Source organism: Cervus canadensis, chromosome 7 (assembly GCF_019320065.1).
Source record: "Cervus canadensis isolate Bull #8, Minnesota chromosome 7, ASM1932006v1, whole genome shotgun sequence".
Lineage (NCBI taxonomy): Eukaryota > Metazoa > Chordata > Mammalia > Artiodactyla > Cervidae > Cervus > Cervus canadensis.
The window spans coordinates 41976645-41991583 of record NC_057392.1 but is presented as its reverse complement, the minus strand read 5'-3'; the positions used below and the strand labels follow the sequence as shown (position 1 = coordinate 41991583).

General features: G+C 42.2%; 1 protein-coding gene across 1 annotated transcript in view; it reads left to right on the top strand.

The window, feature by feature from the left end:
• Positions 1–14939, top strand: part of HGD (homogentisate 1,2-dioxygenase) — a 44211-nt gene that overhangs the window by 26489 nt on the left and 2783 nt on the right. The window contains exons 6-13 of the mRNA XM_043475016.1: positions 298–389; positions 1820–1854; positions 2674–2753; positions 3300–3399; positions 5468–5592; positions 7388–7492; positions 9834–9960; positions 14719–14900. Of these exons, the coding sequence (XP_043330951.1) occupies positions 298–389; positions 1820–1854; positions 2674–2753; positions 3300–3399; positions 5468–5592; positions 7388–7492; positions 9834–9960; positions 14719–14900 (846 nt within the window). The remainder of the gene's footprint in view (positions 1–297; positions 390–1819; positions 1855–2673; positions 2754–3299; positions 3400–5467; positions 5593–7387; positions 7493–9833; positions 9961–14718; positions 14901–14939) is intronic.

Sequence of the window (14939 nt, the reverse complement as noted above, 5' to 3'; positions counted from 1 at the left end):
CTGATTTTACCTCCAAAGGAAACTCTATTTCAGGGTGATCTTAAGCACTACACTGATAAAACATCAAGTAATGAATTGATGTTCTCTAAGGTCAATTCTGATGGAGCCATTAAGACAATCCAGATCTAGGGCCATGCCTAGCAATGAGGGTGGGCTGCCATCTACAAAACATAAAAGGCTCCCCATAGGCAGCCTGGTCCCAAAGGGAAGACCCTAGTAGAACTTGCCTCTGATTCTCAGGGACCTGGGGGAGGGCTGGCTGCATTCACCCTTCCCTCTTGTGCGGGTCTTTCCCAGGGCCTGCACACCTTGTGTGGAGCTGGAGACATCAGGTCTAACAATGGGCTTGCTGTCCACATTTTCCTCTGTAACACCTCCATGGGGAATAGGTAAGTGCTCAGACCTACAGCAGGTCAGCCCCCTTCCCTAAGAGCTGCTGCCCAGAGGGTGAAGGCTGGGTGGTTGTTTCTGTTACTGCTTTTTTTTGTTTTAACCCCAGAGCAATCTTAAAATACATTTAAAAATAATGACAATAAATGAGCATTTCTATCTTGACTGACTCCTGTGACATAAATAAGAATGTCCTATGCGTGGGTGCTAAGTTGCTTCAGTCATGTCTGACTCTTTGCAACTCCATGGACTGTAGCCCGCCAGGCTCCTCTGTCCATGGGATTCTTTCCATGCAAGAATACTGGAGTGGATTGCCATTTCCTCCTCCAGGGGATCTTTCCAACCCAGGGATCAAAACTGTGTCTCTTATGTCTCTTTCACTGGCAGGGGGTGGCGGTGAGGGGTGGTGGGTTCTGTACCACTAGCACCACCTGGGAAGCAAGAATGTCACATAACAATGCAAGCAGAAAAGGAATAATGGGGCACTGAAAGCTGGAGTAGTCCAAGAAGCATTTAGACTTTAACCAGGTTTGAGTCAGAATATCCTTAACTTCTAAGGTTCCCCAGGGTTGTTCTTGAATCCAAAGTCATACTACCTAAGCAGCCATTAGGACTACCTGTTGGTGGCAGGTCAAACTGACAGACTAATAACTGTGTAAACTTAAAGATCCTGAATAGGAGAACTTACATATTATATATTTTTTTCAATCAGAAAAACTTTTATATAAAAGGTATTTTCCCTTTTCTTTGGGAAGCAGAGTATCATAACAGTTTTGCCCACTATCTCTGAAACCAGACCATTGTGTTCAAAGCCCAGTCCATTCTTCCTGGCTGAGCGAACTTGGACAAGCCATTTAACTTCTCTGAGCCATGAATCAGGGCCAAGATCATGGCCCTATGACAAGACACTAGAGATGTCCTTCAGAGTTCAGTGTGATATGAGGCACCTCCTCTCTCTCTCTACCTGAGCTATTAAATACATTAGCCTTCATTCAGTTCCTTTTACCTTCCATCCATCCTCCTGCCTCAGAGCAGCCTTCTGCCTGAAATGTTCTCCTATGTCACTCCCATCCCCAAGTCCTTGCCTAGATGATTTCTTCAGATCTCAAGTCAAACATCCCCTCTTCAGGGAAACCTTGGCTGCTGCCTCAGACTAGATCAGGTCCATTATTCTTTCAGTCCCCTGAACTGGACTTTTATGGCACCATTACAGTTTATGAGATGGTTCTGTAATTGTTGGATTGCAGTCTGACTTCCTACTAGACTCTAAGGCTCCATGAAGGCAGAGATGAGGTCATTTTGCTCATCATTTTATGCCTAGCGCTAAGCCTGGCTTAGCCTATCTACTGAGCAATAATTTGTGCAGTGAATTAATTTGTCTGGACATTGTTAAAATAGAAAATCATAGGAATTATTCTATATGTTTCAGATGTTTTTACAATTCAGATGGAGACCTCTTGATTGGTGAGTTTTAAAGATTTCAGACCCTTTCATTGATAATTGATCCCTAGTTATAAGCTGCTTTTTAATTGTATACATATTACTTTCCTTTCAATCCGTCTTATTTAATGTAGTCTACCGACTGAGGTGTAAAGGTAATTGGTGGTCTGGAAAAGATTCCTTGTACCTTCAAGCCCCTACCCTATTTCCTGGTATCCCTATCTTTGCTCATTTCTTCTGGGCCTTTCTGATCTGCAAGCTCTGGGCAACTTAAAAGAAATACAGGGTAAAATCAACATGTGATTAACTTATTGAGATAACTCTATTTGCCTTCAAACTTACCCAAGTAAAGATCATCTGTCATTGAAATCTGCAATATAAATACAAATTTTCATGAAACTGTGAAGATGGAAAGTCTAGCAGGGATTTCTCTGGTCTCCTGATTCCTTTTTTATGATCTTAGTACTGATATTTTGGAATGAACATTTTGATGTAAACCTTAGACATGCAAATGCCAGCTTCCTGCTGGAACTATCAGAGATGGGTCTTTTTCCATCCTATTTCTGCTGCCCTTTCTGGTCAAGCCACAGAATTGTGCAAATACAAGCTCCTTATCTGGCAACCAAAAATAAGAAAAAAGCAGAGTCAATTTTTTCATTCATGCTTTTCTTTCTAGAAATAGCCAACTTAAGTTGTCAATTCTGACATTTTCCCCCATAAAACTCAATGAAGCACTTTTCATTTGGATTGAAAAAGCAAATGCCACCCTTAAGCCTTTCACTCTTCATGAAGTGGTTCTTACATGAAAAGAGTTACTCATTGCTGTCTTGTCTTTTATGTTAGTTCCCCAGAAAGGGAAACTTCTCATTTACACCGAGTTTGGCAAGATGCTTGTTCAGCCCAACGAGATCTGCGTCATTCAGGTTGGTGATGTGTCCCCCTCTCCTCCCAGCTTCTCCCTAATTTGGGAGCAATCAGATGTTGCAGCTGCTGCTATTTCTAACTCTGAAATTTCTCTATCATGTCTGGGCAATGGGGAGGGAGTTTGAGTTATACAGAAGGCTCCCTGTGTAGAAGGATTAGCAGGCTTCTGTGCCTACTTTGTTTTAAAATAGCACACAATCACAAAGCAAAGAACATTGTCAATTCACTTTCCTGAATATTTATGCACACTCTGGATGATACTCTGGAGGGGACAGAAGGCAGTGAAGATGGATTTCTTTAAATTTTGGTGAAATCAGGGCACTGTTATCTCTGAACCCAGTGAAAGTGTAGGCTAGAATTGGTTTGGGTCACATATGTGATTAGAAGTTAAATTTTTTAAACTCATCTTTCAGCTGGTCACCTCTCCAACAGCTCAGCAGACTATAGAATTACTTGTGCCTGTGAGGTTGGCTGTAGCTCTCGGGCAGCTTCTTTATAACTATAGGTACTGGTGAGAGCACACCAATGTCTACTTCCTGTTCCAGAGAGGAATGCGGTTCAGCATCGATGTCTTCGAGGAGACCAGAGGCTACATCCTGGAGGTTTATGGAGTCCACTTTGAGTTGCCTGACCTGGGACCAATTGGTAAATCTTCAATGCAGGCTTTTAAGCCTGACTTGAGCTATAGGACACAAATAATTGCATGAAAGTTAAACATCCATCTCTCCTCCTTATCTCACTCAAACTGCAACTTTCCTCTCTAGACAACTTCTTCTCCAGACCAAGTGTAGTTGGCAATTTCAGAACATATTAGAGCCCCCTGAGCAATCACAGACTTCTTATTTCAGGCCTCTAAGTTCAGAGGCTCCAGGTGGTATAGTTGACCCATTTGATGAGATGATAGCTTCATTAATTAGCTGGTCAGTGCATCAGTTCATCAGCTTGTCCCAGTTCCCATGTTGTGCTGAGGGTAATGACCAGAACCACATCAAGGATGGCACAAGCCTCTTCCCATCACATACACGCATAACAGAGAACAATCCAGCCAAATCCACAATAAATCTTTCTCTAGAATAGTGTACAGACCATTGGAGAGCAAGACAATCTGTACTAGAGTTCAGGTTATACAGTGTACACCCTAGAGGATATGAAGTCTGGGTTACTGTGAGCCAAAGTTTCCAGGAACAGCTTCATAGCAATCATAAAATATGACTAATCCTTGATGAAAAGTTGAGGAGAAATAAAGAGGAAAGGGACCAGTTTAAGAAAAAGTGTACAAGTGGGAATGGATTTTGTGGATAGACGAGAGATCATTTTCTTGTCAGTGGCTTGTGAGTAGACAATAAAATGGGAAAAACCATAATAATGGCAGGGGCTATGTGGCTATGGAAAGGGGAAATGAACTGAAAGAAAGACAGTCTATGGATGTCACATTCCTACTGAGCACCTTCTACAAAATCTACATACTTAAGAGTCAAAAAGCGTGCCTCACTCAGTGCTGTGAAGGAGCTAGAAACCACAGCCTCCATGAGGCAAATGAAAACTTTCCAAAGTGAACCAAGGTCCCCTACCCCCGATTCTTCTGGCAAGCTGGAGACAAAGAGAGCAGGGTCTGAGAAGTGAAGGTGGTAGGAGGGGATGTTCTCAAACCATCTCTCGAGTGACAGGAGTGGTTGGGGAAATTGGCCCTTGGTTTCATCTTTGGCTTGTTTGCTGAAGGTGGTGGCCACACCTCCCAGCTCTTCCCTTTCCTTGTCAACAGATTTTTTAGAGCAAAACAGGGACAGCCCAGCATGTGCCTTCTGGTCACTCCCCTGGGGGATCCAGATAGTCAGAGGAAGGTGGGAGGCAGCCGAGAGGCAGCTGGAGTCGTGGTGGGCCGTCTGTCATCCTGCTCTCCACCCGCTCTTCCCACTTTGGTCTGGTTTCCTGCTGCTCCATGGCCAGCAGAGCCTCCGGGTGCCATGCCACATGTACCCTCTGGAAAATATATATAATTTACTAACCAGCTGGGGGCCTATTTTTTTTTTTAACCCCAGGAACTAGAAATGATAAAACACTCCCTAGGTCTCTTCTCTCAGAGTTAAATTATGTTTTTGCACTTAGATTTTTCATTTCTGGTCTTCTGATTTATTTTCTTTCTCTGGAGGGAACACTCACAATGCAAAGGTGGGCAGGCAGGTCTCCCTCAGTGGCAGACAGATTTGTCAGGCTGCAGAGCAGTGTTGCAGACGTGGATTGATTTTGAGTCCTGTCTAAGGAGCAGAGGCACACCTGAGGCTACAGTGTGTAACCTTCTCCTTCTCAAGGACTGTCGATGAGTTCTAGAGTTGTCAGAGTTTTCTTGGGAAAAAAGGTCTGGTATTCTATCGTATTTTCCCTTTTCCTCTTTTGTACTCTCTTCCTCTCTTCCCCTCCCATCCCCTATAATGATGAGGTAATGCATGGAAAATGTTTATAAACCATATTCACTCTACAACTTTAGGAGGTAATGCTGGTGATGATATTTTCAGGATTTCTTTTTTCTGACCAAATTTCTTGGGTCCTCCTTAAAAGGTACCAGACTGGGATTCCAATGAGTCTTTCAACAAGGATAGCAAATTGTGGAGTGGCTTTTGACATAGAAGAAAGCCCTTTCTCTTTGTGCAACAGTGGCATCTTTCCTGTGTGATTTCAAAAGTGTCTAAAAGACTTCTGGATCATTATATTCTAGGAGCCAATGGCTTGGCCAATCCTCGTGATTTCTTGATACCTGTTGCCTGGTATGAAGATCGCCAAGTGCCAGGTGGTTACACTGTGATTAATAAATACCAGGGCAAGCTATTTGCTGCCAGACAGGTAAAGTAAGTGGCTTGACAGGCAGGGGAAGGAATGAATAATTATTAAGCACCTTCTGATTGCCAGGGCTTGTGTTAAGTATTTACATACATTATTTCATCTTTACTACATCACTAAGATACTATAATAAGGTACTATTTGCCCTGTTTGTAGTCCTGAAAACAGTCCAGGTAGTGATAACTTACCAAATGTCACAGTAAATGACAGAATCAGCATTCAAACCCATATCTTTCTGACTCCAAAGGTCATGCTGTTTCTATTCATCAAGCAATAAAAAACCCCACAATATCTAGGTCTCTATAAAAGGTGGGGGGAACATAATAAACAGGCATGGTAGTATGGCCTGAAAAAGAAAATTAATTAATAGCAGTTCATCTAAGACTTATATTTATCAATAGTCACCATATTTCAAATATAAGCAATGACTGATAGAAAACAAGCAAAACTCAGTTAATTACTTTGACTTGGTTGATAGCACCAGACTGGTAAACTCAGGAGATCAGCAAAGGCATTGTCTACAGCCATACCACCTGGAACATGACCAATCTCAATGGATAAACAAAGGCATAGATAATAATAATTTTAAAATAATAATATAATATGTAATATACATTGTTACTTAATTTACTGGATATATAATGTAGTAGAATACAGTAACCATATAATAAAAATAATCCAAAGATCTATTCTATTTACCATTATTCATTTGATTTATTTTTGCCCATTTAACTTATCGCTTATATGTTGCTAAGGCATGTTATTTTCTTTGGACAGCAACTAGAAGGTATGCTAACTAGCAGAGGCCAATGAGTTTGGCATTTAAAATTAACTTCTGAGGGTTAATTGCCATCTTCATTGATACATAGTCACCCTCATATTCTCTAGATTGGATTTCTTAAAATGTAGTTCAGAGACCATTTGCATCAGAAATTCTCAGGGTGGCTTGTTTAAAATGAACATGCTTAGATACTACTCCAGCCTGGCATAAATGATAACCTCTGGAAATTCAGTGTGGAAATCACATTCATTTAAAGCATATTCCCTGTATTGTATATGATATACATTTGACAGAGAAGCACCATTCTAGAGGTGGCCAGCAGCTCCATGGGTTTCCACTTTCTAAGTGAACTCTATGAAGGTTGTTCTCCCTTGTGTACCATGATCTGTGCCCTGGGAGACTGATCTCCATGGACTGTATCACCTGGACTTGCTAGCCTGACTACTTTCCTATAGCAGAACACTGATCCTCTCTTAGGGCAGACCCAAGAAGCATCACCTTAGGATTGCTCTGAAATCTCAAGTCCTTGGGGCTGGGACTCAGAGAACTCCTCACCATCCTCACTCACCAATCCAGGCACTACATCTACCAGACGCTCCTTTGAGCAGTAGTTACTTGGAGAGCAGTCACAGCCAGTGCCTGCCCTCGGCACCGGGAAACCCAGATGGTGGCCTAGGTTGTCAAAGAATTGCTGGCATCCACAGATTCTCAGCATTGCATTAGTATTGTTGAAAAGGCACTACTTGGCCATGCTTCTGCTGCACATGTGATCAGAGGCAGCTATAACTGATGTACTGGAAGAATAGGGTCAGTGGCACAGGGAGGACAGTTTGAGAGAAAGTGAAGCAACCATAAGATGATTCAGGGTGATATTTCTCCCAAAGAATGGTATTATTAAGTTATGCGAATAGAATCAAATCAAGAGACAGTAATGCCAAGTACAAACTGAGGAATCATAGCTACAAAAGCACTATGTGCTAAAATCACCCTCTCCTGCTTTTTCTTTTTGTCACTTAGGATGTCTCCCCATTCAATGTTGTGGCTTGGCATGGGAATTACACCCCCTACAAGTACAACTTGGAGAACTTTATGGTCATCAATTCAGTGGCCTTTGACCACGCAGTAAGTCTGACCCATGGAGGAACCCTGGGGAGAGGGTCCCTTTAGGCTGGACAGGTCCACAGTAGACACCTGGTGTTCACAGATTTAACCTTTCCAGTGTTGCCTTGGAAGCCCGAGACTTAAGTCATCTGTCATTGTGCTGACAGGAATTTGAAACATCTGCTGCAAGGCTTCAGTGATGGAGTAAACAACCTACCAGAGGGAGATCAAGACTAGACACTCAGCATTCACTCTGCCACACAGCTCAGTTCTCTACAGGGTATTCACAGTAACTTTCCTTCCTGGCTAAGAACACGATTTCCTCCTAGACAATGTATCCCAATAAGAAAACCAACTGCTAATATCAGTGATGGAGTATTGAGAAAGGAAAATTCCTGAATTTGGAAATTTCTCTGTCCTCATAAATACCAGAAGTCTGCCTGCCCACTTCAGAACTTCTACTCCTGGCTCTTTTTAGCTGAGATGGGACTGACAGCTCTCTTCTGAAGTTACTCGTAACATTCAGTGCTTGAATTTAAACCAAAGAAATTCTAGAGTATGAACTCGGTCATATTTTTCACTCAATCAGGGGCTGAAAATAGGTCCCCAGTCTACAGTGCAGGCCCCTAAGGACCCACTTTCATGATAAAGTGCTAGTTCTGAGATCCTGGGGGAAAGTTCACTTTGCATAATAGATTAACTTAACCCACAAACTGGAGGGACAATTACAGCAGAAGTCAGAGAACCAAAGACAGAAAGATTACTCTAAGCCAGTTCAGTTTACCTCTTGGGGCTCAAAACTACCTTTCTGAAGAGCAGCAACTCGATAAAACCAAGAGACAAGAAAATGAGGCATCATGCCCAAAGCAGCAAAAAAAAAAAAAAAAAAAGGATCCCGAGACACTGAAAGAGCTTTTTTTGAGCCTCACTGCCTTTTAACAGTTTCAGATCATTTCTCATGACAGATGAAGAAGTATTCATTCTCGCAGCATTAAGGGTTTCTTGATGTGCATTTACACAGACATTCTCCTTTGTACTGCTGCTATAGTCATTTTCCCAAAATTCAGACCTGATCTTTCTAATGCTACGTTACAAACCTTTGCAGGCTCCCTGTGGTTTAGGATTATGTCTGAGCTTTGAAGCGTGGTATCCTATGCTCGTCACCATCTGGCCCTGGACTTATTTCCCAGGACCACCTCTGCCTCTCTCCCTCCTGCCAATGCACTCTGGGCTTTAGTTTTCTTGCTTCTTAACAAAATCTCTGTGCATTTTGATGTCTTTCCTGTTTTCTATGCTTAAAATGCCTTTTTGCTTTTCCTTCCTTTCCTTCCCTTCCCTTCCTTTTTTCCTACCTTCCTCCTTCCCTCCTTTTCTTATTCCCTCTCTTTTTCTTTCTTCCTGCATTCATTCTTCAGGACCCACCTCAAATATCACCTCCCTTGTGAAGCCTTCCCTGATCTTCTCAGGAAGAGATAAGCACTCTGTACCCCTTTGGATCTCTATTTACAAAGATAGATTGCCCTTGGCACCTTGCTGTGATTCTTCAGACACTTGTTTCATTACTCCTTCTGTCCCCTTAACACACACTTGCCACCACCACCAATGGTGCTGAAGGGCCAGGAATAGAGTTCAGTCATCTTTGAATCCCCAACCCTCAATGACATCAGAAAGCAGACCTGATCACACTGATTGCCATTAAATTTGAATCTCAATCTTTCCACTGAAAGAGTCTAACATTCTTTACAAACACTGAAAGACTCTAACATTCTTTTCAAATTATAATATTGTCCCCCAACCTATTCCCCTCTACACTACCACCATCCAGATGAGTGATGTATTAATATTTTAGGCCTGAGAGTCAAACAAGGATAAAAAGCCATGAAGATACCGTCTGGAATCTCAGTGATTCCTCCAAAGAGATGTGCATCCTACATCTATCCCAACACTCAGATATTATTTTATTTCTATTTCCACCTCACTTTGAGCATCCCTTCTGCCAAGAGCTCCCTGCAGCACATGCCAGCTCCAGTCACCCTGACCTGAGGTTGGGAGGCAGGCACTGCTGGTTCTCAGACCCACAGGGTAGTACTTACATGAAATGGGGGCTCAGCAGGGTGAAAAAGCTGCTCAGAATCCCCTTGGCCGCTGTTAATTTATTTTGCTTCAAGCACAGCAAGAGGGGAAAGTCAAGTGAGTGATTACTGCACCTCGATGACAAGCCCAGACTTCGTAGCCTGGCCTGCAGTTTGATCAGAAATTACAGTGTCACTCGAAAACCCCTTCAGCATGGGGGATGTGTGTCATTGTTGGTCACCTCCCCTTTCATCATGTCTTCAGGCTCTTTTTGTCCTTCCTTTCCCAGGACCCATCCATTTTCACGGTATTGACTGCTAAGTCTGTACGCCCTGGAGTGGCCATCGCTGATTTTGTCATCTTCCCACCTCGATGGGGGGTTGCTGATAAGACCTTCAGGCCTCCTTATTACCACAGTAAGTCATTTGCCAAGTCACATTTGGGGGAAAAAAAAGAGAGAGAGAGAGACAGCCAAGTGGTCAACATGAACCCTGGGGAACACTGCTAGAGGTATTTCTAGAGGCAAGATGTCCTGCCCTGGCTACAGTTCAGAATCCCGCCTCCCAAGGCCCAGTGCTGCTCCCTAGACTGTTAACTTCTTAAACATCACAACTTGTGATGTTTGGCATCAAGTTGGCAGTGGCGTGTTGACTCTGAAGAGAAAACCCTGTGTAATGCCTAGAGCCCAGTTCCTCTGGCCCCAAAGGGAGGCACAAAGGCTGGTGAAGCTTGCAGCAAGACATTTCCTTACATTTCAGGTGTAAAGGGAAGTGGATCTGTGGGCTGTTGTTGCTTAGTTCGTTGTTTTGGGAGAGTTCATTATCTCAGTCTGGCTCAAGAGCCAATAAAGTGTGCCTTCTCCAATGGTTTTGGAAGGGTAAAGCAGATTGCAGTCCACACCAGGGGAAAGATCCTATTCTGGAAGCAGTTTCTGCAAAGCAGTTGTTATCTAGAACAGAACTTATCAAATCTATTATTTTAATTTTATTAATATTATTTTTATTTGGTGAAAAGTGAAAGTGTTAGTCGCTTGGTCATGTCTGACTCTTTGCAACCCCATGGACTGTAGCCCACCAGACTCCTCTGTCCATGGAATTCTCCAGGCAAGAATACTGGAATGGGTAGCCATTCCATTCTTCAGGGGATCTTCCCGACCCAGGGATTGAACCTGGGTCTCCTGCATTACAGGCAGATTCTTTATTGGCTGAGCCACCAGGGAAATTAAAAATTATTGACCCTTTCTTTATGACTCTGTAATAAGTTCTTCAAAAGTATTAACACATTTATTTCTCATAACTGTTGTTAGAGATATGTATCATTATCCTTTCTTTTTTTTTTTTTAAGAAGATGCAGCTGAGCTGTGAAGGGTCAAGTCCTCCCAGCTAGTTAAGTGGTGGAGTCAGTGAAGTATTGATGAAGTACTGGACGTGAAGACAGTCTGATGCCAGAGCAGACAGTCATGGGCTTTAATGGATGTCCCTAGCACAGTGCCCAGTGCATGATATGCATCCAATAAATATTTATTTAGTAGGTGAATGCATCACCAAGAATGAATAAGGTACCTCATGGTGTACTTAATGAAGGTAGCATTTTTAATTGTGCAGTAGCTAGCTATAAATTCAACCTAAATGTCAATGCACAATTCTTCTTCCTGGATATTGCACTTTTGTACACAAAGTTCTGGAAAGACTCTGAGGTGCATTTCAGCTGTAACATTCTTTTTTAAAAAGCCCCTTTCTTTAGTTAACCTCAGCACTTTGTCCCTCTGGGGCTCTTGTCTGTATGTGCCCAGGTGCCAGGGCTTTGACTAAAATGAGCAATGTAAGTGTTTCAGAGGGTGGAGGACAAAGGCCTTCAGAATGAAAGAAGGTCACTTCGTGGTCAAATGTCAGCATTGCCTTTTTCAGGTGACATCAGCTGAAAAGGATGCAATTGGTTTAACACTTCAAAGACACCAGATACTTTGCGAATAGAAATACAACAAATTTTGTCCTTTCTGAGGAATATCAAGCCCATCACATGTCCTAACTCTTCTCCTCCTGGAAGTTAGTCCCCTAGAGGACCTGTTGTCAAGACGAGAGGCTTGGTCTGAATTATAGTCTGACCCTAACATACTAATCCTTGGTACTTCCCTATTTCACATAGTTCTTTATGGAGGGTGCTGTATACGCCAGAGACACTGGTTTTCAAATTTTAACATATGTCAGTGTCACCTGGAGAGTTAAAACATAGATTCCTTGGACCCACCCTCAGAGTATACAGTGTAGGGCCTGAGAATCTGTGGGATGTTTTTTCTTTTTTAAATGGTAGTATAATTGCTTTCCCATGTTGTGTTAGTTTCTGCTGTACCATGAAGTGAATCAGCCAGATGTATCCATCTATCCCGTCCCTCTTGGACCTCCCTCCATGAAAATTTGCATTTGTAACAAATTCCTGAGTAATGTTAATGCAGCTATTCCAGGAACCACACTTTGAGAGCATTAGAGGATATAAAAATCACTTATTAATAGAATGCCTTTAAAAAAAATTCCCACAGGTCTGCTATCAGAGAGTTGAACTAGTTGGTGTTGAGGTGGAACCTCAGAATCTGCATTTTGAACTAGCAAGTCAGGGATTCTGATGCCGGAGCTCCACAGACCACATGCTGAGATATGCTGGCCTGGGGCTTGTCTTCCCCATCCAGGTTCCCTACTCTGCTACAGCGCTCAACCCACTGCTTGACTTTAATTTGTAATTCAGACTGCCTGAAACAAGTGACCTCATGAATGCCTCTTGTAACTTCTTTTTTATAAAGAACTCTGAAATAAATTTGGCTCAGGAGAGACAGATCTCAGAAAGGCTTGATTGCCCTGAGTTAGTTGGAAAAACCACAGAACCCTGAGTTAGAAATTATTTTTTACCAGAGACATTAAAAATAATGCTTTAGCAATAACCAAAATCTTTGCTACTTTGATGTGACTTTACAGAAGTGGAGAATGATTTCTGTAGAAATATTGCCTCCAGTCATCTTAATGCACCTTAGTCGACTGGATTCAGCATTAATCAAAAAGGCAAGGTCTACCTTCCCACTGTCCTTTGAAATATAGAAAATGATGTAGAAATGTCATCACCAACTCATTGCTACCTAAATTCATATTCAGATCAAAGCTGAACTCATTCTTGCTCTCTTCTTAAAATTAAGCCTTGAAGGTGACCCTGAGGACACATACTAGATAGAGGAGTATGCCAGAATATTTAAGGCATGAGCAGAACTGCTTTTAAAATGTAGACACTATATGCTTACAGTTACCTTTCCCCCTCTATTTCTGCTTCATGGAGAAACAAGTAGTGCTATATAATCTAGGTCTTGCGTTTTCTGCAGGGGCCTGCAGCAACATTTTGGTTTCTGGGCAAAATGTTGTTTGGGCAGTTCCACAAGGAAGAGAAGGGGAGAACAGAGGATGAGATGGTTGGATGGCATCACCAACTCGATGGACATGAGTTTGAGCAAGCTCCAGGAGTTGGTGATAGACAAGGAAGCCTGGCGTGCTGCAGTCCATGGGGTTGCAGAGTCGGACATGACTGAGCGACTGAACTGACCGACAAGTATTTTGCCACTTGACTATATTCACATGTAGGGAAGAGGAGTGGAGTATTTATCAAGTCAAATGTTTAGCTTTGCAATGTTTGCCAGTACCTTCCATATCTCTCTACTCTGTCTATGATTTGCAGTGTCAGCACTCTCACAGGACTGACTAAGACTATGAGGAACATTCAAGAGGCTGCTTCTTACTCATTTCTATCACAGTACTTAGCACAGTGTCCATATATGCTGGTTGGATGGATAGGTAGATGAATAGGGAGGGGAATGGACAGATGAATGGATGTATGCATAGATGAGTAGATGTTTTCAAGGTGTTGTGTTTCTTTTAATTCTTGCTCTAAATAAAAAGCTTTGTTTAAACAGAAATGTAAGATAGAAAGAGTGGGAACATGGTGATTTTTGTCAAATTTTGTTGATTCCAGGAGGCACAACTAGGACCAATATACTCAACTTTACATGAAAGCAAATTTCCATTTGACTTAGGAGAACTTTCTGATGCCCAGAGTCTTCAGTAACATGACAGATTCCTTTGTTGAGTAGAGCACTTCAATTCACAGGAGGCATGCAGGTTATTTATCAGGAATGATATACAGATTATTTCTGTATTGAGTAAAAGTATGGAATCCCTTGGTCTTCCCTGGTGGCTCAGATAGTAAAGAATCTGCCTGCAATGCAGGAGACCTGAGTTTGATCCCTGGGTTGGGAAGATTCCCTAGAGAAGGGAATGGCTACTCATCCCAGTATTCTTGCCTGGAGAATTCCATGGAGAGAGGAGCCTGGCGGGCTACAGTCCATGGGGTCACAAAATGTTGAACACGAACGAATGACTAACACTTTCACTTTTTTTTCAGGGATCCCTTCCAGTATTAAGATTTTCAGGTTCTTTGAAGAGAATGTCAATGGAAAAGGAATGAATCTAAGAAGCATTTTGGAAAATGAAAGAATAAGATGATATTAGATTCAGATACAGAAGATATTTGTTAAAATATATAGTATTTATGGATTAGATTATAGATAATAAGGTTTTTTCACACAAATTATTATTTGATAATGGACTCCAAGTCCAGGGTTCTTTCCTTATATCCCATTTCCAGCAATGTACACACACACACACACACACACACACACACCACTTTAATTTTCTAATTTGTAACCAGAAATATGGTGATGCCCTGTACTACTGTGAGGCTATTTGGGAAGGAATTCAGATCTGGGAAAGTGGATAATTTTTATATGGGGCTTGTAAGCCTAGATGATGGAGTACATTCACTCTTTATCATGATTTGTATGTTACTTATTATTAAAATTTGTGTTTGGGCCCTGCTTTTCTTTAGATCTAGCATAAGTTCGTTCAGGCAGTGAAACCTAAGACTTCTGTTAATCTACATAGCCACGGAGTAGGGCTTTGCATACCAAGAATTCCACACTAATGAATGTTTTGTGGTTGTTTTCCTGTCTATGTTCTTTATTACTTCTATGAAATTTTATGATTCTCCTCTCTTCTTGACATTCTGTGGAAATAATGTTTGAGAAGTCTCAGTGTTTGGGGTCCTTGCCTTGGATAATAAAAATACTTTTTCAATCTTCCCAGGGAACTGCATGAGTGAATTCATGGGACTCATCAAAGGTCACTATGAGGCAAAGCAAGGTGGGTTCCTGCCAGGGGGAGGCAGCCTGCACAGTCCAATGACTCCCCATGGGCCTGATGCCAACTGCTTTGAGAAGGCCAGCAAAGCCAAGCTGGCACCTGAGAGGATTGCTGATGGCACCATGGTAAGCAAGTTAGATATGAGGCTCTGGTGGTCTCTGATA